At 48.4% G+C, this 27,953-nt stretch overlaps 1 protein-coding gene across 1 annotated transcript in view; it reads left to right on the top strand.

Annotated features, from left to right (window-relative positions):
- ABCB7 (ATP binding cassette subfamily B member 7) overlaps nt 1-12,635 on the top strand; it is a 37,717-nt gene extending 25,082 nt beyond the window's left edge. Inside the window, exons 9-16 of the mRNA XM_069868027.1 lie at nt 542-716; nt 2,121-2,278; nt 2,795-2,958; nt 3,140-3,269; nt 3,744-3,915; nt 7,729-7,832; nt 9,425-9,532; nt 11,556-12,635. Coding sequence (XP_069724128.1) covers nt 542-716; nt 2,121-2,278; nt 2,795-2,958; nt 3,140-3,269; nt 3,744-3,915; nt 7,729-7,832; nt 9,425-9,532; nt 11,556-11,774 — 1,230 coding nt within the window. The 3' untranslated portion in view covers nt 11,775-12,635. The remainder of the gene's footprint in view (nt 1-541; nt 717-2,120; nt 2,279-2,794; nt 2,959-3,139; nt 3,270-3,743; nt 3,916-7,728; nt 7,833-9,424; nt 9,533-11,555) is intronic.
- The last annotated feature ends 15,318 nt before the right edge of the window (nt 12,636-27,953 follow it).

The raw sequence follows: 27,953 nt of genomic DNA, 5'->3' as shown, positions 1-27,953 counted from the left end.
TATGTACCGTTTGCGTTACCTGTTGCATTTTGTAGCACTCCATTGCTTACTTTATGCTTTTTATTGGAGATCTGGAGCTGGGAAGGTAAGCCATGGAGTTAGCTGTGAAGCAGGACCCAGGAGCAGACACTGTGTGAGAAGTGCTGCTCTGGAGAATTTGCCATCCTCAGTGACAAGGATGCTCTCATACCCAGAGGACGGTAACTCTCCTTGCTGGTATCTGCTGGCAGATGGTGCTTGGTTTGGTTGTTGATTGGATAGAAGTTCTGCAAGAGAGACACCCAGTGTTATTAGAACACGAGGATGGCAGGGGTCTCTGTCTCCTATCCCAGTGCAGGATGTGCTAGGGTTTGCTCATGGTTTTTATCTTCGCACACTAATCTTTTATCTTCTTTTCTCTTCAGCTGTTAGCAGTGCTGAAGAGGGGCTCTGTGTGTGTATCTGTGCATATGGCATGTTTATATGGAACTTTTAACCTCATTAGAAGTCCAGTCTGGTGTGTTTGAGAATGTCACGTTTCTTATTTTTGTGTGTGTCATAGTATTTTAATAATGAAAAATATGAAGCCCAGCGGTACGATGGATTCTTGAAGACGTATGAAAATGCCTCCCTGAAGACTACCTCTACTTTAGCTCTTCTGAACTTTGGTCAGAATGCGATATTTAGTGTTGGCTTAACGGCCATCATGGTGCTCGCCAGCCAGGGCATTGTTGCAGGTAATTCATGTCTGTAAGCTAAAATCCTTTATCTTAATTCACCCATAAGAGGTGTTAATTTTAATTAACTTACAGTTGATGTGGTGGTTCATTTTGAGAGTTTTTGCTTGAGAGCTTTGGGTATTTCTGCTTCTCGAGGTGTTATTGATCCCCTTCTCTCTCTGTGTAGATCTCAGTAATGAGTATGGTTTTGATAGAAGCATTTTATAAGGTTAGCAGTTAAGAGATCTTAAGAAAATGTAACTTCAGGAAATTTCTGTTGAAAGATTGTGAAAGACACTTGTATAAATACAAATACGTATGTGGGCGTTATGCAGAGGCCTGTTCTTTTTGTCCTCCTTCCTTCCCACACTGGTAAGAGTCTGAACCTTTCCCCAATGCCTGTGTACCTGGGTGCTGTCTCTAGTAGTTTGTTACCAGTGTCTTTCACTTTCCTTAGATTAATAAGCTCATGTAGCTAAAAGAATTGTCTGCATATGTTAGTTTTTCCTCTGTATTTGTCTGATTTGCTACCTGAAGTCAAAGCTGCTGCCTTAGGGAGACACAGCGTGAGCCTCAAATGCAGCCTCGTGAGGAGGCTCAGCTAAAAAAGGGGGGAGTTAGAGTGAAAATAATGATGCTTTAAACACTGTTAGCATCCAGATGTGTCTGAAGGGTAGACCTTTCTATTATATTGCATTTCTTGCATCTATTTTTCTCCGTTTAAGAGATGTCGGGACTGAGAAGAGTTACGCTGTGAATGAATGGGTCTGTAGGTGCAGTTTGTGGCTGTCCTTAAGAGAATTAACCTTTAAGCCAGATGACAGAAACACAGCTTTAAATAATCTTTCTGGGTCTGTATCAGCTAAACTGACCTGTCGCTTACCTTTAGCTGCTGGTGTGTCATCCTGAGCTCCCCCTTGATCAGCATATTTGATATTAAGCTGAGGTTCTAACTATGCGCTGTATACAGTGTGAAAGGCCTCTCTTGATCGTGACAGTTCTATCCTTTAGATTTGTCTGTAATCGTACTTAAAGATTCTTTACAGATTCTTGCTTTCATGTGTTAATTCCTAGTCTTCTAACTTATTTAGGCCCCTTTATGTTTCTCTCTGTGGAATTTAAAGTCTGTTTTCTGTGAATTTCTAGCTGCGCTTCTTGTCTTGTTTTCCAGGTGCTGTTATAGCTTTAGTTTTAGTGAAATCCGCTCAAACATTGCCATTCCTTTCAGTCACCTTGCGCCTTCCTGTGTAAAACCTGATCTTCTAGGAATGTGTTTTGTTTAGTGTTTAAACATTTGGGTTTAGAAATGGCATAAAATAAACGTATCTTGATTGACTGGGTTATTTTTAAAAATCTTTTGATGCTTCCTAACCAGAAAACCCTTCAAGTGTCCTTATTTTCTTGGATCTGTTTTGTCTTAAGGTAGCCTTTCTGTTGGAGATTTAGTGATGGTGAATGGATTGCTGTTCCAGCTTTCTCTTCCCCTAAACTTCCTGGGAACAGTATACAGAGAGACAAGACAAGCACTTATAGATATGAATACCTTGTTTACTCTTCTCAGTGTAGATACCAAAATTAAAGTAAGTAGCAGCTTATTTTCCTAATGTATCTGGGTACTTATTAGGGCTGGTTTCTGGTAATTGCCATCATTTCACTCTGTTTGTTACCTTCCAGGTTTAATTTCTATCCAAGAAAGAGATATTGTGTAAGGATGCTGTTCTGCCTTCTCTTGAAGTGCAGTTAGTGCAATAGCAACTGCTCTTTGCTTGGAGAACCTTTTAGTGACAGCAGACGTTGTTTTACAGAAGCTGTGTTTGTAATGAAATTTTTTAATTAAAGTATTCATGCCTTGTGCTTGAATTTTTATTTGTAATTAATGATGCAGAATTCATTACTGCAGAAGAAATTTTTACCTTCTTTGGGGAAAAGGAAGAGCAAACCAATTTCTCTTGTGTGGTGGATTATAATGATTTCCGACATACCCACGCTGCAGTGTCTGTTTGCCTTTTTCTGAGCTGGGAAGTGGGCTGTTTGGCTTGTTGAACTGCTTGAGATGCTTTCTGAGGCAGCATGTGAGTTGCACTCTTCTTCAACAGGACAAAGAGCTGGCTCCACCCCTGCAGATTACACCTCAGACTGCTGCCATCACCTTTGATAACGTGCATTTTGAATATCTCGAGGGGCAGAAAGTCCTTGCTGGAGTGTCTTTTGAAGTCCCTGCAGGAAAGAAAGTGGCCATTGTAGGAGGTAGTGGGTCAGGGTGGGTAAATGGACTAAATATATGAATCAATGATGCAGAACCTTATTTCTTAAATGCATTTATTCTTCCATTGTGCTTTTTATTACTTTGGTTTGTGACGTTAGTTCCGTTTGGAAGTAATAAATGGCAAGCCAGAAACATAGCAATTTCAATTTTTAGCTTCAATTCTTTTCAATTTCAGGAAAAGCACAATTGTGAGATTATTATTTCGTTTCTATGAACCTCAGAAAGGAAATATTTATGTTGCTGGACAGAACATACAAGATGTCAATTTGGAAAGTCTGAGAAAGGCAATAGGAGTTGTACCTCAGGTACGCTGTATTTTGTTCTCTCCACATAGCACATCCTGATAGAAATTATCAGCGTTCTGGGACTGTGGCTCATTGAAGGCCAATTGTAAGGCAGGTGTGTTGTCTTAGCTCCTTTGAAAGTCACCACCCTGCATTCCACTCTTCCCTGTCCCCCAGGAAATGTTTTTATGTGCATCATCCTATTGAGCCAATTTCTGAAATGTGTCTCTTCATGGGAAGCTGCCTCCAGCTTTAAGTGATTTAGCTTTATAGTTGATTACCACCCATAATAAGTTAGCAAAGTATGCCTAACACACATTTAGGACACAATGTATTAATCTCATTTTTACGAAAGGAATCTTCCCCAAATGCCTTTACTGTCAGACTTTGTAGAAAATTATAAGCTGTTCTGTATTGATTTCTTTCATAGATTGGGACAGTTTTTATACTATTGTTCATGGTTTCTTATATAAAACATTCTTTCCATAAACGTAGGATGCTGTTCTCTTCCACAATACCATCTATTACAACCTGCTCTATGGCAATATTGATGCAACACCAGAAGAGGTGTATGCGGTAGCGAAGTTAGCAGGGATCCACGATGCTATTCTTCGAATGCCAAATGGTTACAACACTCAGGTTGGTGAACGAGGACTCAAGCTCTCAGGTGGGTTCTTAAAGCACACAAGTTCTTTTTATCCTTTTGGCTACCTCAGAGTTGATTCCTGGTTTATCCCTCAGTCAGACTAGCTTTTAGCTTATTTATATTATAACCTAATTATAAGGCTAAATATTTATATGAAGATCTGTAGTTTAAGGCAAGATATTTAAAGGAATGTATTTTCAGGGCATTGCATTATATGGGTTGATCTGTAAGGACTTAGATGCAATCAAGTAAAAATTCTCTATCTTATGATCTGTTTGGGTACTGGAATGTGCGTGCATGAAATTGGGAGTTCTATGTGTGTGTGCTTGCATGTGGGATGCGATAGGTTTATATATATGCATAGACCTTCCAGATGTTAATTTTTAAATCTAAACTTGTGGCAGCTGAGAGTACAAGGTTTGATTTTGCTGTTGGTAGTAAGGCACTGGGATATGTGATAGCAGTGCAGTTGTTCTGGATGCTCTTCATAATAACAGTGCCTTCATGTCTTACATGTTTCTTACCCTTGAATTGTGTAAGGAACAACATGAAAATGGTGTCTGCGTATCTGCAGGGTATGGATTTACACAACCTTGGGACTGAAACAAAAAACTTGGGTTTAGGCTCTCCGAGTCGCTCTGTATTTGGGTATGTGCTCTGTAGCAGAAATGTTCTAGCCTGGAAGGATCCCATCCATACCAGCCTCCCAGGCCACTCTTACAAAAAATGTGCTTCACTCCTCTTCCTCTTCATTCACCTGTAATAAATCACATGCACCTTGTTGAAGGTGGTGCTTGAAAACAAATGTTCTTCCTGTGACAGAGTTGACAGAGTGATAATGTAGGATGAGGGACCCCATGGAAGCTGGGAAATGTCTAGATTTCCCATGTTCTGTTTTTGGTTTTTGTTAGAGAACATAGGATTTCACAAATACAGCGTTGAAGTCTCCCTTCCTAAGCAGCAGCCAGACACCACTGGGGTGCTTTCTATCTCAAATCTCTTAGGTTGAAGTTGCATTGAGACAAAGTGATGCTGTCTATCACCTAAATGTTACACTTAACCAAGCATGCCTTGAAAGAAATGCAAATTAAATGACTGTTTTGGTGGAAGGATACATTATTATTAGGTTATTTTATTAGATTTTAAATAAATCTTTATCTTCTTGTAGCTCTTATTTCACTAGATACTTGATGCAAGATAAAATTGGATACTAATTTCATCAGGTTTCCCCATTTAATTCGCTGATAGGTTTGGTTGGATATTGTATCCCTGGTGGATATTATGAGAAGCAGAAGATGCATTTGCCAAGTTCATTAAAACCATCTCCTCTTTTCTTGTTTTGAAAAGCAAAATAAGAAATAGTTTTGCTTAAAACTGCTAGCCAGCAGGAGCGGTGGTGGGACACAGGTTTTTGTATGGATTTGGCACCTTTCTAACAGAACCTTATAGGTGTTCAGGTAAATGTGAGGTCACTGAAAATATTTGGAAGGCATTTGACAGGGTAGGTAGCACGATGCTGAACTGCATGCAGAGAGCACTAGGGGAGAAGCTGCAGCACACGTACAGGCCGTGGCGCTGTGCTGACACATAGGACCTGGCTTCCTGAACAGCGTCTCCTGCGTACAAAGCCTCACTGTTTGGCAAACTCTGAACTAATGTGCTGCAGAGCGTAATTTTCTTCCACCCTGACATCGTGTGCAAGACACCATTGATGAGCAGAGCACATATCAGGTCAGCTATTTCCACTTGCAAGTAGGATGGAGCAGTGGAGAGCAGACACTGTACTCTTGTGATGGAGGGATGGGCTTATAGAAGAGAGAAACTTAACCTCCTTGAAGTTTCCAAACTCATTTGAGTTACTGAGATTGTTTGAGGAGGTCCTGCACCCAGGTCAAAGCAATCTCAAGCACAATTACAATCTGGGAGGAGAATGGATTGCGAGCAGCCCCGAGGAGGAGGACTTGAGGCTGCTGGTGGATGAGAAGCTCAGCGTGAGCCGGTAATGGGCACTTGCAGGCCAGAAAGCCAGCTGTGCCCTGGGCTGCATCCAAAGCAGTGGGACCAGCAGAGTGAAGACTTCACCTGGAGCCCTGCATTCAGCTCTGGAGTCCTCGGGACAAAAAGGACATGGAGCTATTGGAGCGAGTCCAGAGGAGGCCGCAGAGATGATCCAAGGGCTGGAGCACGTCCCATACAAGGACAGGCTGAGTTAAGCCTGGAGAAGGGAAGGCTGTGGGGAGACCTTAGAGCAGCTTCCAGTGCTGAAAGAGGGTCCAGGAAAGCTGGGAAGGGGCTCTGGATCAGGGAGTGCAGGGACAGGATGAGAAGGAACAGTTTTGAGCTGCAAGAGGGGAGATTGAGATGAGATCTTAGGAAGAAATGTTTTGCTGTGAGGGTGGGGAGGCCCTGGCCCAGGTTGCCCAGAGCAGTGGTGGCTGCCCCATCCCTGGAGGGGTTCAAGGCCAGGTTGGATGGGGCTTGGGCAGCCTGATCCAGTGGGAGGTGTCCCTGCCCATGGCATGGGGGGCTGGAACTGGGTAGGCTGTGATGTCCCTTCCAACCCAAACCATTCTGTCATTCCATGATTCTATGATTTTCAGAGGATGTGGGGGTGCAGAGGCAGGAGTGCAAGAGTGCAGCTTGTTCAGGCAGAAATGCTGCGTGGTGCAAAGAGGGTGAGCTGTCGGTGGTGTTCCCTACTGTGAAGGAATCCTGATCTCTCTGAATCAGAGCACCTGAGATTATATCCTGTGTCTAGAATGTGTGTGCAGGAGAAGGCGCGCATGTTTGCAAAAGGGGAATGCAGAGAAGGTTAGAATGGAAGTAAAATATGTGGAGCTCGACTCTAGGTGAGTGAGCTGAAAATACAAAACAGGTACTGGCAGAACTGTAGAGAGCTGTGATAATGATGAAAGATTTCTCTTGTGCCACCTGTCTCCCCACACTTATAATTTCTAGAAAGAGGGCTTAGACTAACAATATGTTTGAAATATCTTGGCATGTACAGAGCAGTAGAATGGTTTGTGGTGGGAGGGACCTTCTTGTATACCGCAGAGGCATCTTTCAGTTGGTTGCTCAAATCGATGTGCCTTGTGTTGTTGTTCAGATGGTGTTTTAGGAAAAAATTCTTCATCACATGGGTTGTCAGGCATTGGAACAGGCGGGGTTTAAGAGATGGGTGGATGCGGTCTTGGTTTAATGGTAGCTTGGCAGTGCTAGGTTAACATCAGCTTGGACTGAATGATCTTAAAGGTATTTTCTAACAGTGCTTTAACCGAAGTGGTGTTTAGAAAGTGGAGAGAAGTGCGTTCTTATTCTGTTTTGTTTGTATTTAAGGAAAAAAGAGCATGTAAAATAACTCTCAGACACTGGATTTCTGAGATGATAGAAAAGGTCAGTGGGTACCTGCATTGAAGTAGTAACTTCAGTTTCTTATTTTCAACAAATTAGATGAGTATTGGCAAACGGCATCACAGAATCACTAGGTTGGAAAAGACCCACAGGATCAAGTCCAACCATTCCTATCAACCACTAAACCCTAGTGATGAATGACTTCCAGTAATGTGTATGCTAACGCGCTCAGAAACATCTGCTCGTCTTGAGTTCTCTGCCCTTTTCTAAAGGGATAAGTGATCTTGAATCCCTTCGGAGTTTCCAGGGAGCAGGAACCTGTGTGCTATGTTGTGTAACATGTGCAGACCTTTAACAGCAGCACATGTGATGTAAATTTGAAAACATAAAAAGAGCCAACCCCAGTGCTGTTGAGTTGAGAATGTCCTGATTGTAACCTCATTCTTTTTTCTTCCCCTCCTTCCCTACGCTACCCCCTTTCAGGAGGAGAAAAGCAGAGAGTTGCAATTGCCAGAGCAATGCTAAAGGACCCGCTTATTTTCCTCTATGATGAAGCCACATCATCTTTAGATTCAATTACAGAAGAAGTAAGTTGGGATAAAAGAAATACGGAACAAGTGGTGTAATAATGTCTCGATTCTGATGCTGTCTCCTCGTTCTCCTCTCAGGAAGAATCTTGTTCTTTTTGCAAAATTGCTGTTGTGTGTCTTCCTGGCATTATTATTACAAGATCCTATGGCCAAGCCTGTTTCCCAAAGGCCAGAGCAGAGAGACTAAGTCTCTGTCTACCCTGAGACACAGGATATCAACTCTGTCTCTGGGTTCTGTTTTATGCTCTTGAGGTCCCATTCAGCAGTAAACGTTCATCTCTTGCAGCTGTTCCAAATACTTTATGTGGCCACAGTGTGTGAAGCTTTCCAATCCACTTGAAAAGGTGCTTCGATGCCACCTAGCATTCATTAAAATTATCTTATAAATAGTTGTGGCATAATACAGAACAGAAAACCTTGTTTGTTGTGCAGCAGCCTTCTGAGATGCAAATTGGGTAGGTTTTGGTTTGGATTTATTTCCCAGGGAGGGTTGTGGGACATCAGAGCGTTGTGACATAGATATAATGACCCTACCACGGCGACTGCATCCGGCTTCATCACTGCGTCTTTGCTTAAACATGGAACTCACAGCACCAGCAGTGTTTCCACAAACTAACATCATTGAGAACTGGAGCCAGAGCTGGTTTTTATGTTCACTTATGCAGATTATTGAGCACATTTATTGACCTGTAATCACTAAATTACTTACACTTTCCAAATACAAAGAAATTGAAGTACAAACTATACATGTGTATGGTTCAGTGTTCAGACACAGTTCAGTTCCTCCTTGGACCAGTGAAGTTCATAACACATGCAACCCTACAAAAGGCCCCTTGGGTTCTTTCTCCCTTCTGTTTTGCTGTATTTGTTGCAAGAATCATAAGCAAAGCTGAGTCAGACCCTCCATTTCAAAGGCAGCAAATGAAAACGAGTCCTTTCCACAGAAGTGTGTCTGAGAAGTGAAATGCTTCCTGAGAAAGGTGAGTGTTTTTCAGGACAGTAACACAGACACTTCCCTCATTGTAGTGAGGGCGCCAGTTCCCAGTGAGGCTTCCTTGTGTCTGACTGCAGTTCGGGAAGGTGGGAGAGTGCTCACAGAGGAGAGGCGGTGGATGTAGCGGTAATTCCCGGGATTGCTTTAACTTTATTTCACATTGGCAGGTTATTGAGAGGCATTTTCTTCTCTAACTTTCATTGACTGGAAAGTAGTACCATTATTGTGCTGATTTATGATTCCAGGTGCCTTTCCTGCTGTTCAGGTTGCTTTTGTAGCGTGGCTGCACGGGGAAGTTCTTCCCTGAAGTTAAGTAACTGTTCTTGTCTTTTGTCCCTTTGTTCCTTGCATTATTCTGTGAACAAAGGAGGGGGCTGCAGTTCGAGGACTTTATCAAAGCCACAGATAATTCATGTTTGGGATTCTTCTGTTTCTTCTGCAGGTGCTTCTAGCTGTTTCTTATTGTGAAGCTACCACAGCACTGGAGATGTTTCTCAAACCTCATTTACTGCAACTGGTGTATCTCCAGACAGCTTTTTATTTCCCTTTGTGCCGCCTAGGAGTGTGTAAGAGTTTGTCTGTTTTAATCCTGCAGAATATCCTCAGTGCCATGAGGGACATGGTGAAACACCGAACGTCAGTGTTCATCGCTCACAGGCTGTCAACAGTGGTCGATGCCGATGAAATCATCGTGCTGGATCAGGTGAGGCGATCCCCCTGCGGGGTGTGTTTCTCACATAATGTCAGCATTTATGCTAGAGTCTGTGTGGCCGTTCTGACATCTTGTACTCCCACCAAGCTGCTGCAGGTTCGTTCTTCAGAAAGGAACCATGTTAGAAATACCAGTCCCAGGTTGCATTTTACCTATTGCTCTTGTGTGCAGCTGCCTATTTCTGAGTTGCCGAAACTTAGTGTGTGACGCTTTTGGATGTTGTGGTTTTACTTCATTTGCATAGTCCATTTAATTACGTTCTTTGTTTGGGTCATGACAAATTTCACTTGACGCCCTGGGACTGGCTGAAAGTTGCAACTTGCTTCTGTCAGATGAGGGTTCCTCGTATGTTCCCCTGATTTGTGCTTCGTTCTCATTACTCAGTGTCTTATTTTTCACATACATCCATTGGATTTTTTCTTTAATGGAGAGAGAGTGGATAGCGTCTTCTGTTTCCATGCAGATAAAATTGCTGTGGGATTGCTCAGTCTAACATTATAAATCTGAACATCATTCTGTTGTACCTGTAGAAAACTGTGATTATTCTCTTTCTGTATGTATCTCTCATAAGAGAAAAAGTTTCAATGGGATTTACCAATACCACTATTCAGCTGTGACCTCTTATTCAGTCTTTCCTAATGTCATTTTGTTCTTTATTACCCTTATCAGACAATAATAAACAGAGGTCCTTATTATAGCTTCATAGTTCCCGTTTTAACTGGTGATGCTGAAAATATAGTGCTCTAATCTGTTGAGAAGAGATGTTAAATTTATCTCTGCATTCATTTTTTTCAGCTACTATTTATGTGCGTGTGATCATAGGTAAATTTAGTGACTAAAATGTGCATATCCAAAAGAAAATAAATGATTCCTGCCGTCGGTTAAATGATTTTGTGGGGAATTAGAACAAAGTCTTACAAAAGGGCAACATTTGTGCCTGTTACACAAATCTCAGCTTCATATGAATCTCAAAATGCAGTGGTAGAATAAATCACTCGCACCGCTCTGTGGGTTTTTTATTTGTTTCGGATTTACCTGGTTTTTCAGCTATTGCTGAAAAATCCTTTCCTAAGGTGTATCCTTTATGTAACTGTGTTAAAACATCTTGCAAATGTTTAACGTGGGAAATTTGTGACTTTTTGTTTTCAATGCAAGTTTTCACAGCTTACCGAGACTGTGTTTTATGTTATAGTGTAGCTGTTAAATTAAAAATAAAAGCACAACCTGGCACTGTAAAACAGCGAGGGTGCTCACTTTCATGAATAATGTTGGTGTAATAAAGGTTGTGAATGAGTAAGGTAGCGCAGTGCATCACGGCGAGTGCCCGGCTGCTTCACGAGGCATCACTGGCGTTTGCTCAGCAGAAAGTTGCCTCTCGTCGTCCCAGCTTGATTGATGAGCTCTGCGTTAGCAGCCGGGTAAATAAGACTCAGTGGTGGAGAGGAGATCAGATGATTGTGGCTGGGTTTGCTTAGCAATGGAAAAACGATTTCACTGTTTCAGCACCTTTGCCTAAGTAAAATCGGAATAATTCTTGAGTGAGTAAACAAACACTGTAATAACAGATCTTAGGGAGAAATTTTTCCTGAGAGGGTGGGGAGGCCCTGGCCCAGGTTGCCCAGAGCAGTGATGGCTGCCCCATCCCTGGAGGGATTCAAGGCCAGGTTGGATGGGGCTTGGAGCCCCTGATCCAGTGGGAGGTGTCCCTGCCCATGGCAGGGGGTGGAACTGGATGGGTTTTAAAGTCCCTTCTGACACAAACCAGAGTCTGGTTTTTGAGGAGTAGCGTTCTTTCGCTCTCTATGGCGTGTGAGTTCTCCTCTCCAGCTCTTCCTTCCCATTTCCACAGTGTTCCACAGTGTTCCACAGAATTCAGTCTTTCATTGCTGTCCGCGTCCCTTCTCATCAATACCTGCTGTAATCTATACTGTAAAACTGGGCTGTGTATTGGCAGCGTTTAAATTCCTCAAGATCTGGTAACACTGATCACTGACTTGCTCCCCTTCTTTTCCAGGGTAAGGTCGTGGAACGTGGCAGACACGCGGACCTCCTTGCAAGTCCGAACAATCTCTATTATGAAATGTGGCACACGCAGAGCAGCAAAGTACTCAGTAGTCATAATAATCCAAACTGGGAAGAGAGAAATAATCGGATGTCCAAGGAGGAAGAAAGAAAGAAACTAGAAGAAGAAATTATGAGTAGTGTGAAAGGCTGTGGAAACTGTTCATGCTGAGTATGATCCTGGATTGATCTTCCGTAACAGGTTAAAAATGCACATGATGACAGTGAAGTGCAGCTCTTGTTTCTAAGCCAGTGTTGAAAAACTTCTTGGGTTTTGCAGGTTTGGGGTTTTTTTTAGTGTCTCAGAGGGGTGTAATTTCAACCAAAGGAGTTATATTTTTACATCTTCAGCAATCTCTCATGTTCAGTGCAGCTGCAAGACCTGAGCTTTTTCAAAAACTTTAAACTTCTCATCTAAGAATGTCATTTGCAGCAGTTTTTAGGTATCGGTAAGTTATCCTGGTAGTTGCTTCAGGTGGATTATTAAATTTTAAACAGATTTGACCTCGATTTGCATTATTTCTCATCATTAATGGTTGATAAATATGTCATGTTTAATTGTAATTGGGCTAATTTGAACTCATTTGCTAGTGAGGAAGATGCAATTTAAATTCTTCAGTGCTGTTCTGGTTTGAAACACTCTTCATTGTAAAGAATAGGAAAAGCCTCAAAAAATAATATTAGAGACCTCTAGTAGCAAACTAAATATTGGAATTACCCATCTCACCATTCAAAAGCATCTGTCATAGCAGGCTATCAGGAAGGATATTCTAAAGGAAAAGTAGCAGTATTTTAAAGAGCTGGCAAAGACCTGGAATTGACTTTTGTCAAATTTATTGTGTGGCTTTCCAGAAAACGCGTGGTATGTAAATAGTGAAGAATGTGAACCTGTCCTTAAATTAAAAATTCTTAGTTCAGGATTCTGTATCCTCAACAGCTGCTGCAGCAGTCAAAGCAGAACACGGTCATTTTTTCTATTTGAGTCGTGGTCTTAAGGAGCAATTAAGATTCAATAAAGACTTCCATAGATTTCTATTATGTCATTAATGGTGAAAGTGACCTGGATAACGTTGAAAGCTTTGCTATAATAATCTCATTTCAGTAGTCAAAACTTGTTCAGTGGTGGGGGAACCTCAGTCTTTGGGATTTGCAGGATTCTACACGTGCACTGTGTTTGCGTGGCCGAGTTTTGGTAGCGGGGGTGCTGCAGGGCTGGTTTCTGTGAGGAGCTGCCAGAAGCTTTCCTCGTGTCCAATAGAGCCAATGTCAGCGGCTTCAAGTTGGACCCAGCACTGCTGGTCAGGGCTGAGCCTACCAGCCAGTGTGATAGCGCCTCTGGGATAACACATTCAAGAAGGGAGATAAAAACCTGCACAAGAGCAGCTGGGAGAGAGGAGTGAGAACATGCGAGAAACAGCTCTGCAGACTGAAGGGAAGTGGAGAACGAGAGGGAGGAGGTGCTCCAGGCGCAGAAGCAGAGATCCCCCTGCAGCCGAGGGAGGATCCCACAGTGGAGCAGAGATCCCCCTGCAGCCCAGAGAGGACCCCACAGTGGAGGAGAGATCCCCCTAAAGCCCAGGGAGGACCCCACGGTGGAGCAGGCTGCTGGCAGGATCTGTGGTCCTGTAGAGAGAGGAGCCCATGCTGGAGAAAGTTTGCTGGTGGGACTTGTAAACCCTGAGGACCCACACTGGAGCTGTCTGTTCCATGAAGTCAGCACCTTTGCCTAGGAAAAGTCGGAATAATTCTTGAGTGAGTAAACAAACACTGTACTAATGATAGATCTTAGGAAGAAATGTTTTCCCGAGAGGTTGGGGAGGCCCTGGCCCAGGTTGCCCAGAGCAGTGGTGGCTGCCTCGTCCCTGGAGGTGTTCAAGCCCAGGTTGGATGGGGCTTGGAGCCCCTGATCCAGTGGGAGGTGTCCCTGCCCAGGGCAGGGGGTAGAACTGATTTGGCAAACTTTAGGCTTTTTAAGAACTTGAATCCAGACTTCTGTGTACGAACAGAGTGTGTGTTTGTATCTGAGAATTGTTTAAAGTGGAGACTGGGAGGGATTTGAAAAGATCAGTAACCCTAAAAGCTGCATCACGGAAAACCTGAAGTTTATCTCTGAGAGTGTGGAGGGAATTGATCGGTGTTTAGTGGTGTGTGATATGTGCAGACCATGGGTGTTACTTGAAAATGTCATTTGCCTGAGCAAACAGTGTTTCCTGAGGTTCTAAGGTAGGAATTGATCAATGTCCTGAAGTTGGAGTAATGCAGGGACTTCTTATTTTTTTACAGTGTTTTACAGTATTTAACTGTAAATATCAGAGGGAGAGAAATTGAGAGGCAAACCAGGGTTAGTGTGGAAAGGAAAGTTTTCTGAATTCAGTCCCTTACCTGCAAACTTTGAGTGCTGAGCCTTGGCCTCACATAACAGTGGCTGCTTGCAAGAGTTTTCCTTGCAGCTCTGCCTGCAAGCCAATCGCTTCTCCTTAAACATTCCCTTGCCTTGCTGTGTTCCTCTTCTTCCTGCCTTCTCCCGATACCTGGGCTGCAATTCTCCCTGAAATATTTCCTGCATATAAACTTGAGGAAACATGAGCAGCTCCTGCCTTTGAGCTGGGCTGTTCCCCTCGTGTCCTGGGGAAGTGCTGCCCTCGGTGGGGTGGGATGTTGCACAAGCAAGGTCCTTGTTCTCCTTTTGGCCCTCTCAGGTAGCCTCTGTCTTGCACGGAGAGGTTTGCTGTGTGAAGCCCTGCTTGAGGAGCTCTGCCACTGCCTCTGCTTTTCCCACTTCAGGCAGGCGAGCGGCCTGAAATGTGAGGAAGCCGATAACAGCAGCCTGCACGGTGCTGCCTTTGTCTGCTGTGGCTGCTGTGGGTTTTTTGGTTGTAAAGGCATCTCCTTTCCAGTGGCCTCTCTTTGTGTGATCGTGTTACACAGCAGCGCTTCCAAAATGGTCAGAGAGAGCTTTGCAGAGAGGGGTACATGCACACAATTCTCACAGGGTGGGAAGAAAGACTTCATAGAATCACCAGGTTTCAAAAAGACCTCTTGGATCATCGGGTCCAACCGTTCCTATCTGCCACTAAACCGTGTCCCTGAGCACCTCATCTACTCATCTTTTAAACACCTCCAGGGATGGTGACCCCACCACCTCCTTGGGGCAGCTTGTTCTGGTGCCCGATGACCCTTTCTGTGAAGGCTTTTTTGTTGTATCCATTGAAAACTGGTGTTTCCCAGAAGGCTGTGTCCCTGCTCGGTGCTGCTGGGCAGCGTTCCCCTTGGCTGAGGTGTGTGCAGCCTCGCTGCAACACACGGAGGCAGTTGTGTTCAGTCCCCGTTAGCCCACTGCTTTCTCATCAGTCCCCTGGCAATTTTGATGTTGGAAACCTCTAGCTGACCACAGAAACCTTCCTTCGCCAACTGTAGGTCTCCATGGATAAAATTCTACCTCTCAGCATGGGCAAGTTTTAGCTGCTGCTAACCAAGAAGTTTCCTGTCCATGCTGGCAGCGTGTGGAGTGCTAGGAGGGGGGGGTTAAAAGCAGTTGCTGTTGCCTGAGCTCTATTCCCAGCAAACCTGGTGGTTGGAGTTTCCATCAAGTATTAAGATTCTCAAGTCACAAAATATTTTGTGTCAAAAAGTGGCTGTTAGTTGCTTAAAGATCCCTCAGACTTCCTTTGTGCATTTTGTGTCATAGGTTTGTACTTTAGTTCCTGTAATTCGGTCAGGATTAGCTGGATGCTTCTACCCGATCAGGAGAGTATTTATCCGCATCACATCCTGCAGCTGGGAGAGCTGGGGCTGTTCAGCCTGGAGAAGAGAAGGATGCAGGGAGACCTTGGAGCAGCTTCCAGTGCTGAAAGGGGCTCCAGGAAAGCTGGGGAGGGGCTCTGGATCAGGGAGTCCAGGGACAGGACAAGGGGGAACAGTTTTCAGCTGAAAGAGGGGAGATTGAGATGAGATCTTAGGAAGAAATGTTTTGGTATGAGGGTGGGGAGGCCCTGGCTCATGTTGCCCAGAGCAGTGGTGGCTGCCCCATCCCTGGAGGGGTTCAAGGCCAGGTTGGATGGGGCTTGGAGCCCCTGATCCAGTGGGAGGTGTTCCTGCCCATGGCAGGAGGTGGGACTGGACGGGCTCTAATGTCCCTTCTGACCCAACCCATTCCATGGTTCTATGAGTAGATGCCTTCTAAACAGGATGCAGCAGAGGGTGGGTTTCAAGCACTTCATATCTTCTCAGGGGAGATGTGTGTGCGATTCACAAGTGAGTAATGCCCTCTGCTCCTAAATCATACAGATAAAGCCGTCATGCCACACCACCAAGCCCTGAGTACATATATATGCACTAAATATAAACACAGAGACTGCAGTTAATAAAGAGAGAAACAGGAAACAACTGAAGATGACCTGCAATATTAAAAAGATTACCTGATATAAATAGCACAGGAGTCACTGACAGGAACTCAAATCCAAATAACACTAGTGAAAACAAAAGGAAAGTACAAAAAATATTTTTCAGTGTATGATCAGCTCCAGAAGCTGACAAAAATTTTTTTCTGTTGATTATTTTGTGAGTTTTGCTTTTTATTGTAAGGCCCCAAACTTTCTAGCTGTTAATTAGTCTACCAGACTAATCAAGTTCTCGCAAATGAACGTCCAAGTGGTTCTTTTGCATGTGTAGAAAGGCAAATCCTACAAATGGCTTGTGGTTTTAGGCTCAGGTATTGAAGTGTCTGTGGAAATTCATTCAGTGGGAATACAGGCTCATGGCTAATGGCAGCCTCTGATTCAGACCAAAGCTGCTTTACTGGCATTTGAGCTGTGCTATGGAGATCTTGTTCTAACTAGAGAACTGGAGAGACTTGTGCAGACCTTAAATGCCACTGAATGCAGCTCTGAAGTCCTGTGCTCAAAGGAACGTTAAGCTCTTTTACTGGATTTGTGACTTGTAGCTATTTGACAACTTGGAGTTTACAGCCTGACAGCTCCCGTCCTGAGTCGTAACTTGGTGAGCAGAGCACGGTGGTTTGCTGGTGGCTTATGGAGTCTTGTAACAATCAACTAGAAAACGTTGGAAAGCTGTGACAGCCCAGAAACGGTGACATCTGTTAAACACACTTGGTTTATTCCTAGTGACTGGGGTGAGGTGTGAGTGGTGTTCCATGGGAATGGAGTGGTTACGTTCCAAAGCGGGAGCCAAAAGGCTTCCTCAGGGATACATGCAGTCATTCAGGTGAATGTCCATGCAGATCCAGTTTTATCCCCATTGCCTCTCGTCCTGTAACTACAAACCTTTGTAAACAATCCCTCCCCAGCTTTCTTGTAGCCCCTTCAGGTAGTGGAAGGTCACTATAAGGTCTCTTCGGACCCTTCTCTTCTCCAGGCTGAACAACCCCAACTCTCTCAGCCTGTCCTTGTATGGAAGATGATTCAGCCCTTGGATCATCCTTGTAGCCTCCTCTGGACACATTCCGACAGCTCCATATCCAAGCCTTGGTTGTAATCACTCACCATAAAAATGTTCTTGAGTTTTAACATTAGTCTTAACTTTGGGGAAGATGATTGTAGAATTATAGAACCGTTTTGTTGGAAAAGACCTTTGAGATCATCAAGTCCACCCATACCTGTCCACTGCACGCCTGAGCTCCTCATCTGCCTGTCTTTTAGACCTCTCCAGGGATGGGGACTCCACCACCTCCCTGGGCAGCCGTTCCAGTGCTGAGAACCCTTTCAATGAAGGAATATTTCCTGATGTTCAATCTAAACCCTCCCCGGCAAAACCTGAGGCTATGATGCTCAATTGGTTTGCGCAGGTATAAAGGGCTTTTATTTTTTTTTCATTAATATTCAAATAAATGCGGGGGGAGCTGTCACTGAACTGCAGTTTAGTGTTTTTTTAGTCACTTTGTTGGATTGGAAAGCATTTATTCTGCTAGTAGGCCGTAAAAAAAAATTATCCTTAAAATAAATTAATAAAAATCTCATGTGAAAATGCTGAAACCAAGTGGAACTGATCCAGAAAAATCAAGCATTATTATGGTGTTTTTTAAAGTGTGTGTAAAATAATCCCGTCTTCCAAAAAGATGCTGGGAGTTGTGTGGATATAGCTGACATCTGCCAGAGCGGAGTCACACGTAAGATAACATGATTGACCATTTTTGGCATAGGATGGTCTAAATTGGCTCATCTGTTGGCTGTCAGACTCTTCTGAATGAGGTCCAACTCTCTGCAGGCACGTTTCCATCTGGTTAAGTTTAGGACTCAAGCTGTTTATATATACATTTTTTTAAAAGTATTTTGTACCAATACCAGGTTCTAGAAAAAAGTTTTTTGCTTCTGTCCCTGCGCGTTTCAAAATTATTTGGTTTTCTTTGTGGATCAAAATAACTTTCTGCAGAGGGAAAGAAGATGGATGTGCCCGTGTATCAGGATGAGACCCTGGAAAGGTGTAAGTAAAATGGAAATAATCTGAAATTGTTATACATACACATATTTAAAGACATATGTGCATGCAAGTTTGCAGATGACGTGAAGCTGAGTGGGGCAGGTGCCACACTGGAAGGACGGGATCATCCACAAGAACCTGGACAAGCTGGAGAAGTGGGGCTGTGAGAGCCTCATGAGGTTCAATAAAGCCAAGTGCAAGTTCCTACACCTGGGTCGGGGCAGTCCTCGATGTCGGTACAGGATGGGGGATGATGTGATGGAGAGCAGCCCTGAGAAGGACTTGGGGTGCTGGTTGATGAGAAGTTCAACATGAGCCGGCAATGTGCGCTCACAGCCCAGAAAACAACCGTGTCCTGGGCTGCATCAGAAGAAGTGTGGCCAGCAGGGCCAGGGAGGAGATTCTGCCCCTCTGTTCCTTTCTTGTGAGACCTCATCTGGAGTGTTGTGTCCAGTTCTGGAATCTTCAACATCAGAAAGAGATGGAGCTGTTGGAACGGGTCCAGAGGAGGCTACAAAGGTGATACAAGGGCTGGAGCACCTCCCATACGAGAACAGGCTGAGAGAGTTGGGCTTGTTCAGCCTGGAGAAGAGAAGGCTGCAGGGAGACCTTTTAGTGACCTTCCAGTACCTGAAGGGGCTACAAGAAAGCTGGGGAGGGACTGTTTACAAAGGCTTGTGGTGACAGGACAAGGGACAATGGGGATAAACTGGAGAGGGGCAGATTTAGACTGGACATAAGGAGGAATTCATGCTGAGGGTGGTGAGGCACTGACCCAGGCTGCCCAGGGAAGCTGCGGCTGCCCCATCCCTGGAGGTGTTCAAGGCCAGGCTGGATGGGGCTTGGAGCCCCTGATCCAGTGGGAGGTGTCTCTGCCCATGGCAGATGGGGTGGAACTGGATGGGCTTTGAGGTCCCTTCCAGCCCAAACCATTCCATGATTCTATGCACAGAACACTGTAAGGTGCTGTTCTTCTGAATTGCAAAACTCAGTTTTAAGTCTGCTAATATTTGAACTTTGCGCATTAGGAAACCAGGATGAATACGCGCTGTTACATTCTCATTGAGTCTTTCTAAGATTGGCCTTGCATTATTTTTACTCTGAATATTCGCCATCTGGCACTGTGTGTGGCAGTATTTGGTGCCACAAATAATAATGAAAAATACAGTCGTATCTTGTGATACTGTAACGTAAAAATATATGACAGAGGATATAAAGCTTCGGGTGTGCAACCTTAAAGCTGCCAAAGCATGTTGTTCCCTCTGCCCTTGTCTTCCTTAACTGATTCTCTGCTTGGAGACGGCAGCGGGAACAGGGAAGTCTCTGGTTAATGAACATGAATGAAACTGCGTTCGTTGTTTGAGCTACAGCCCTGCAGAACCGTGAGCAGGAAAAACTCGCAGACGTCAACCTTTCCGGGCAGGTCAATGTGGGTATATCCAAGACTCAAGGAAAAGGGATTTGCTTCCAAAGATATCAGAGAGGGCTCTGAATTTTCCACATCAGTTAAGCACTGTAGAGATGCTCACACCTTAAACAAAACAGCCTTTTCCTTCTGGCTCCCCACATCGTGATTCAATGACGAGACTGCTGCATGTTCAGCCAAAGTGCTGTTCTGGCTGTAGACATGTTACAGCGTTAGGTGGGGCTTAAAAGAGGTGAGAGCTGAACTTCAGTGATCCTGTTGGCTGGTGCAGAGGTGAACTGCAAGCTCCCTCCTAGAGCATCCCCGGCTTTCAGTGCTTCAGGAGGAGAGTTGGAGGATGCTGAGGTTCAAAGGAAGCGAGCATTTTCACAAGCCTTCATTTTAGAGAGTGCTTGTGCTGGGAAGAGGAATTTACCTTTCCGTGTTTCTCTGAGGTTGGATTTGTTGTTGAAGGTTGGCCAAGCAGCACTTGGGATGGCAAGACCTTCATGGCCAGGATGCGCTTCTGCCCCGACTGCATTAACCCAGGCATTTTCATCAGCTCCGCTCTCTCCAACCTCCTTTCCCTACTGGAGCATCCTCTGGACTTGAAGCAAGAGCGTAAAGCACCAGGTGCCTCCAGGCACAAGGAGCTTCCTATTTCCTAAAGGAACGAAACCATTTATTAGAACCCTGCGAGTAGCGATTCCATCAGCAATAAACAGGCCTTTGCTTTCTTCTGGTTTCGTGCAGCCCACCCCAAGTGGAGACAACTGCATAACAGGAAAAATGGCCAAGCATGAAAGATGTCTGTCACACCTGGCCGGCCTGTGAGCTTTGTCAAAAAAACCATCAAAACCTGACCCAAAGCAGCTGCTAGTTATGAACGCGGCTGCCTGTGGAAAGACAGCACTCCAGGCTTTTTGCATCCCGGTTCCAGGGTGCTGTCCGAGAGGAGCTGGAGAAACAGCGCTGCCTGGTAGTCTGCACCTTCTCTCTGCCCTGATGGTGCTGCAGAAATGCTCAGCAGAAACTTAAGGCTCTCGATGGCCTCTCTGACACATTTCCAATGTGCTTGACAGAGCTACAGCAGGAAGGAAGGTGAGGAGGGTCCTGGATTAGGGGAGAGTGGAGATGACTAGAGATTCCAGGCTTCTCCTTACGCTGCCAGTCAACCCCTCCACCCAAACCCTCAACCTTCCTTTCCAGCTCCATCACGAGGCTAAAAAAACCTCCTTGCTCAAGTCAGAAAGTTCCAGTCGGTTTTCATGGCCTCTAAGGCTCGTGCAGCCTGAGACAACATTAAAACTATGCTGCTGACGGGCTCTGATCCTCCAGATTAGTCCATATCTATTTCTCTTTGTCCCCCTGCTTTTCGCACAACGTTTCATCTTCAATTTGTAAAGCTTTGTGTAAATTGTGTGTTTGTCTTACCATGTCCCCATGGCCGAACACCTCATTTACTGGAGGCTTCTGAACAGGAGGGAATAAAAGCTCGAGTCTGTGCCTTGGCCAAGTCCGGCGTTGTGGACAGAAGGCTCAGTGTTCTCACGTTTCCTTGGCATGACTAACAACCTCGGCCACTTTTGGGATGGCGACTCTGTTAGTGGGGGAGGAGGGGAAAGGGAAAGAAGAAAAACAGCCAGCAACAACAACAAAAAAGCTTCCAGAATGGTCTGGTTTAGATGTAGGGAACCAGAGCACAGGTTAGAACAAAAGCAGAAGGAAAAAGGATCAGGATCTGCCCAAGCAGAAAGCTCAGATGAAGGCAGGAGGGACCCATACGCTGCACAGCAGCTCCTGAGACAGAACTATCAACTGCAGCAGCAGGGCTGGGGAGCCCTTTGGGGGATGATGTGATGAGAGCAGCCCTGCAGAGAAGGACTTGGGGAGCTGGTTGATGAGAAGCTTGATACGAGCCGGCAATGCGCGCTCGCAGCCAAGAAACCAACTGTGCCCTGGGCTGCAACAGAAGTGTGGCCAGCAGGACCAGAGAGGAGAATTCTCCCTTCCATTCCTCTCTTGGGAGACCTCATCTGGAGTGTTGTGTCCAGTTCTGCAATCCTCAACATCAGAAGGAGATGGAGCTGTTGGAACAGATCCAGAGGAGGCTACAAGGATGATCTGAGGGCTGGAGCACCTCCCATATGAGGCCAGGCTGAAAGAGTTGGGGTTGTTCAGCCTGGAGAAGAGAAGGCTCTGAGGAGACCTTACAGTAGCTTCCAGTACCTGAAGGGGATCCAGGAAAGCTGGGGAGGGGCTGTTTACAAAGGCTTGTGATGACAGGACGAGGGGCAATGGGGATAAACTGGAGAGGGGCAGAGTTAAACAGGGCATGAGGAGGAATTTCTTCACAATGAGTGTAGGGAGGCCCTGGCCCAGGTTGCCCAGAGCAGTGGTGGCTGCCCCATCCCTGGAGGTGTTCAAGGCCAGGTTGGATGGGGCTTGGAACTCCTGATCCAGTGGGAGGTATCCCTGCCCATGGCAGGGGGTGGAACTCAATGGGCTTTAATGTCCCTTCCAACCCAAACCATTCTATGATTCTCTCTGGTGATGTGAGAACAAGGACCTGTATTTTAACACCTTTGTTTCAGTATTAAATTTCTAGACGCTGTGTATTGTGTTGCTTGGGATGAAAAGTCAGCAGGATTCCATGTAAACGCAAGTGATAATTCGGGAATAGGAACCTCTGTGCTGTTGAACAGTGACTGTAGTTAAACCCAACAGCCAAGGCTCATGCTGCTTCGCTTCAGCTGCAGGTGAAGTCCGTGTGTCTGGTTTGCTTTCTGTTTGTAGAGCAGTTTGGTTGGTTTGGGAGCCTTAACACGTGAACCGTCCTCCAGGTGCACAGCAGGAGCTCTGGTTGTGGGGTGGGTACGGGGAGTGGGGGTGAGGAGTGGGAGTGGGGATCAGGGAGTGGGAATGGGGATTGGGGAGTGGGGATGGGGAATGGGAATGGAGATCGGGGAGTGCGGATGGGGAATGGGAGTTGGGGAGTGGGAATCGGGGAGTGGGGATTGGGGTGTGGGGATGGGGAGTAGCAGTGGAGATTGGGGAGTGGGGATGGGGAATGGGAATGGGGATCAGGGAGTGGGGATGGGGAATGGGAGTGGGGGTTTGGGAGTGGGAATCAGGGAGTGAGGATTGGGGTGTGGGGATGAGGAGTAGCAGTGGAGATCGGGGAGTGGGGATGGGGAATGGGAGTTGGGGAGTGGGAATCGGGGAGTGGGGATTGGGGTGGGGGGATGGGGAGTAGCAGTGGAGATCGGGGAGTGAGGATGGGGAATGGGGATCCGGGAGTGCGGATGGGGAATGGGAGTGGGGATTGGGGAGTGGGAATGGGAGTGGGGATCAGGGAGTGGGGTGGGGAATGGGAGTGGGAATTGGGGAGTGAGGATTGGGGTGTGGGGATGGGGAGTAGCAGTGGAGATCGGGGAGTGGGGATGGGGAATGGGAATGGGGATCAGGGAGTGGGGATTGGGCTGTGGGGATGGGGAGTAGCAGTGGGGAGTGGGGATGGGGAATGGGAGTGGGAATCAGGGAGTGGGGATTGGGGTGTGGGGATGGGGAATGGGAATGGAGATCAGGGAGTGCGGATGGGGAATGGGAGTTGGGGAGTGGGAATCAGGGAGTGGGGATTGGGGTGTGGGGATGGGGAATGGGAGTGGGGGTTGGGGAGTGCAGATGGGGAGCTCTGGCTGTGCTACAGAGCTGAGAGTGGGGATGCTGAATAGGGCAGTACCTCTGGCCACAGAGCTCAGAGTGGGGATGCGGAGCGAGGATCGGGAATGGGGATCTGGACTGGGGCAGCAGCTCCGGTCATGAAGTGGAGCTGAGAGTGGGGATCCGCAACAGGGCAAGAGTCTGTGAGACTGGACTCGCTGATCCAAGAGATCTTTTCCAACGTGGCAATTGGATTCGAGCTCAAATTAAGAGCTCTGGGCGCAGAGCTGAGAACGGGGATGCGGAATGTGGCGGGCGCTCTGGCTGCCGAGCCGAGCCGAGAGCGGGGATGGCGAGCGGGGGTGCGGAGCGGGGGCAGGGGCTCAGAAAGGGTGATCCGGAGGCGGCCAGCAGGACACCGAGCAGCGAAACCGTGTGTGTGTGTGTCCCCTTCCCCCTCAAGCGCGTGTGTCGAACGCAAAGCGCGGGCCCCGTGAGGGGAACAATGGCGGCCGCGGGCCTCGGCGCGGAGAAGGGGGCGTGGTCACGTGACGGGGGGGCGGGGCATTTGGTTTGGCCACGCCCCCCTCGCCCCACCGCAGGGAACCTGCGGTGGGGCGAGGGGGGGCGTGGCCAAACCGAGGGGGGCGTGACCAAAGCGCCGTTGGGGGGGGGGGGGGGGCGGGGCCGGCGCGCGCGGGGCGGGCGCGTCCACCTGCGCGCGCCGGGGCCCGGGGCGCATGGAGCCGCGCTGAGCGACGCCGCCGCCGCGACACCGCGGGGGCTGGGGGGGGGGGGAAGAAGAAGAAGGAGGAGGAGGAAGAGGAGGAGGAGGAGGCTACACCGGCGCCGCCACCGGGTGAGTTCAGCGGGCGGACGCGGCCCCCCCCCCCCCCCCCCCCCCTTCCATCCGCGGTTGGGGGGTGGCGGATGGCGGCGCCGGCCTGCGCGGAGGCCTGCGGGGCAGTTGCGGGGCCGCCGTGTCGGTCGGTCTGTCTGTCTGTGTGCGTGTGTGTGTGTGTGCGGGGGGGGAGCTCCTCCCCCCCCCCCACCGGGCCTGCAGGTACCACCCGCAACCCCCCACACCCCCCCTCCGGACCCCACCCCCGCATCCCCCGCTGTGTCCCCCCCACCCTGCATCCCCGCGGCCATCCCCCATCGCACCCGCTTCCATCCCCCCCCCCCGCGGCCCCGCACCCCCTCGTCGCCCCCCCTGCATCCTCGCACCCCCCCGCATCCCCGCATCCCTCCTACCCACCCCGCCATCCCCCATCCCACCCCCTTCCATCCCTCTCCCGCTGCTCCGCAGCCCCTTGTCGTCGTCCCCTGCATCCCCGCACCCCCTCTCCCGCATCCCCACAGCCCTCCTGCCCTCCCCTATTGCACCCCCTTCCATCCTCCTCCCCAAGCCCCGCACCCCCTTGTCGGCCCCCCGCATCCTCGCACCCCCCGTCGTACCCCCGCATCCCTCCTGCCCCCCCACCATCCCCCATCCAGCACCCCCTTGTCGTCCCCCCATCCATCCCCGCACCCCCTGCCCTCTCCCCGCATCCCTCCTACCTCCCCGCCATCCCCCATCGCACCCCCTTCCATCCCCCCTCCCGCAGCCCCGCACCCCCTTGTCGCCCCCCACCCCGCATCCCCCATCCAGCAGCCCCTTCTCGCCCTCCCTCCTGCATCCCCGCATCCCTCCTGCCCCCCCGCCATCCCCCATCGCCCCCCCCCATGCCCCTCCCGCCCCCCCCCCGTCCCCCCTCGCCCCCCCGGGCTCCTCCCCCGGCCGGAACAAGGGAAGGGGCGGCGGGGGTCGCTCATTGTCTGGGGCCGCATCCCCGGGGCGGGCGCGGCGCTGGCTGCCGGCTCCGCCCGCCGAGCCCCCCGGTGGCGGGGGGGGACGCGGGGGGGATGCGGGGATCCCCCGTTCCCCCGGGATGGAGGAGGGGGGGGATGCTGCCCGGCGTTCCCGCTGCGGCCGAGCGCAGGATGGGTGCGTATTTTGCGCGGCTCGGGAGGGTTTTGGGTGCGCCGGGAGCCTCCTGCCTGGAAAACAACGCAGCCCTGTGCTCCTCCAGCCTTCCCTTTGCTCGTCCCAAACCTCCACGCGACCACCAGCAGCCCAGCGTTCATAGAACCGCAGATGCAATCGCGGAATGGCTCGGATTGGAAGGAATCTTAAAGCCCATCCGCATCCAGCGGCACCTCCCGCTGGATCAGGGGCTCCGAGCCCCGTCCAACCTGGCCTTGAACACCTCCAGGCATGGAGCAGCCACAACTTCCCTGCCTCTAGTCGAGAAATTCCTCCTTATTTCCAATCTAAATCCACCCCTTTCTAGTTTCGAGCCGTTCTAAGCCACCACCGCTCCGTGGTGCGTTGTGGCTGCTGGAGGTACCCATGGAGCAGCACGGGGACGCGGTGACCGCTGTGCAGAGCCCGCTGAACGGGAACGGTGCGCGCCCCGACCCGCTGGGGCCTGGGGAATTTTGAGTTGAGGTGAGAGAAGGGTAGAGAAACCGAAATAACGGCGGGGCGCGAGCAGGTAGAACGCGATTCGAAGTGGTTTCGGCTGACGCCCCGCGCGAGACGCCGTTCGTTAGGGTACGTGAGCTGTGCAGCCTTCGGTGAATCGCTTCTCAAAACCCAGCGCTTGACAAAAGAACCAGACCTGCTAAATGGGTAACAATTATGTAATCCCATAGTAGGTTTTGATGTATGTCAAGTCTGTTAAATAAATCAACCTGTTCAGTGAATAAATCTGCCATGCACCGATGCTTTTTTCTGTTTTTGAGGGGATAAACCTGGCTGGGTGGTTAAGACGTTCCTACTGAGCATGTGGATCTCGCGGCCAAGCCCCGTGGCTGCCAGTGACACGAGACAAATCCGCGGGGAGGGTGGGATGCCGGAGCGTGGGGAGGGAGGGGGCACGCCGAGGAATACGCTGGATATTAAAAATACACAAAGATGCGCGTAAGGACGCCTGGCGATAAAATTCTCGCTGATCCATGTCGTGATGGAGTGTTTGCTTTGCAGCGGCAATGGCCCATACAAAGCTACATTGATTTAGCTTTCTCTGCTCACGGCGGCGGTTCTGGTGAATAATTATTTTCCCCAAAGCCCTAACTGAGGGAAGAAAGAGAGTCCCTGCTTGGCCTACACAGTGGTCCAGTATCTTTGAAAGTGCATATCCGGCTGCAAATAAAGAGAGCCAGTTCAAGTGTTACTGCACTCAGCAGAAATAAAAGGGAGGCAGAAAAGGGGAGCAGCCGGTTGGCTTCCCCGTGCTCCTCGTCCCCTTTCTCTCTCTGCCCCTCACCCCACGCTTTGCTTTGGGGGCTGGGGGTGTGTTTTTCCTTTTTTGTGTTTGCTGTTGCCTTTTGGAGGCGAGGCTCTGGCAGCCCGGTTAAACGTTCAGCTCCAGATAAAGAGGAGTCTTTTCTGGATTAAAAAAGAAAAGAAGGAAGGGATTGTGGCCGGTGGGTTTTCTGTTCTGTAGCCGGTATGGGGAGTGACGGTGTCCTCCTCTTTGCAGGTGGTGATGCCTCCTGGATGGTTTTGTGATCCATCACTTGCGTATCTTTTTCCTGTGAAGAGATTTGGATGCGTTTGCAGGACCACGAAGGCCACAGGGAGGCTTGGGGAGAAGGTGTTCCCCGACAAAGGGGGATCTGTCAGGCTGGCATCCCGGGTGTAGGATGTAGCCGTTGATACGAGGTGCAGCAGCACTTCTCAGATAATAAGGTTTTCCCATTTCCCAGAGCAATAGCAAACCAACCATGCTGATTCCCTGAAGCACAACAGCAAACTGTCTGCTTAAAGTTTATGCCCTGTCATGAGTGAAAAGCAACGTTCAAAAATAGTCTTTTCCTTGGGCAGAATCCGAGGAGGAGAGCCCTGGGTGCTCCAGGCCTTGCCATGGTCCTTGTGTGGGGGCTGTGCGGACGTCGTCTTTGGGTGCGTGGTTGGCCCCGGGAGGGACGGGCACTTTGAACATTGAACACCGTGCAGTCGCTGTCACTTTATGGCAGTAACAATTCCTGGTCTGCGAGGGGGTTTAAAAAAATAGTTTGAAAATCGGGATCGAAATAATTTTGATGTAATCCACCTGTTAGGTTCCAAGTCCTGCCTTTTTACCCCGAGGGGACTGCACTTCTTTGCCTTTATGGTAAATCTTTGTGTACTTTTAGCCCCGCTTGAGCTGGCTTCATAATCATTACCTGTGTGCGCAGTCGGGTGCCTGACGAGCCTGATGCTGTGGAAGCCGCCAGCAGTGAGGAAACGAGCCATGTGGCAGAAAGCCGAGCCAACCATGTTGGTTGGTGCCGTGCTCGTCCCTGCTTCCTCCGAGTCGGTGACATGCGGAGTCACCTCTGCCAGGGTCGAGCTATTCCAGCGCGGGGACCTGCGAGAGGCTTGGTGGGGTCCCAGCCCTTTGGTTCCAGGGCTTCAGGGGCTGTTCCAGCAGAACATTAAGTAATTTCCATGTGTTGCGTTGGGATGTAGAGCGTGGTGAAGTCACGGGTGCTGATGGTGATTTATCTGGTTGAAACATCCAGGCGTTGGGTGTGGGGTTTGCCCGAAGAACGCACAGATTGGAGATATGACATCCCGCCGTCTCTGCCCAAGTGTTGGTGCCGTTATGCCTATGGACAGGAGAAAAAATTGGGAGTATTTGGTAAAGCTGAACTGGAGCGAAGCTTGTGGGAGGAGCTGTGGATTCTGGCGTTGAACCCGGCTGCGCACCTTCTCCTCAGCACTGGTGAGACTGCTCCTCGAATCCTGTGTTCAGTTCTGGGCCCCTCACCACAAGAAGGATGTTGAGGCTCTGGAGCGAGTCCAGAGAAGAGCAACAA

This window comes from Phaenicophaeus curvirostris, chromosome 13 (genome assembly GCF_032191515.1).
Source record: "Phaenicophaeus curvirostris isolate KB17595 chromosome 13, BPBGC_Pcur_1.0, whole genome shotgun sequence".
Taxonomy (NCBI): domain Eukaryota; kingdom Metazoa; phylum Chordata; class Aves; order Cuculiformes; family Cuculidae; genus Phaenicophaeus; species Phaenicophaeus curvirostris.
Note: the sequence above shows the minus strand (reverse complement) of the source record. Positions and strands in the feature narration are given on the sequence as shown.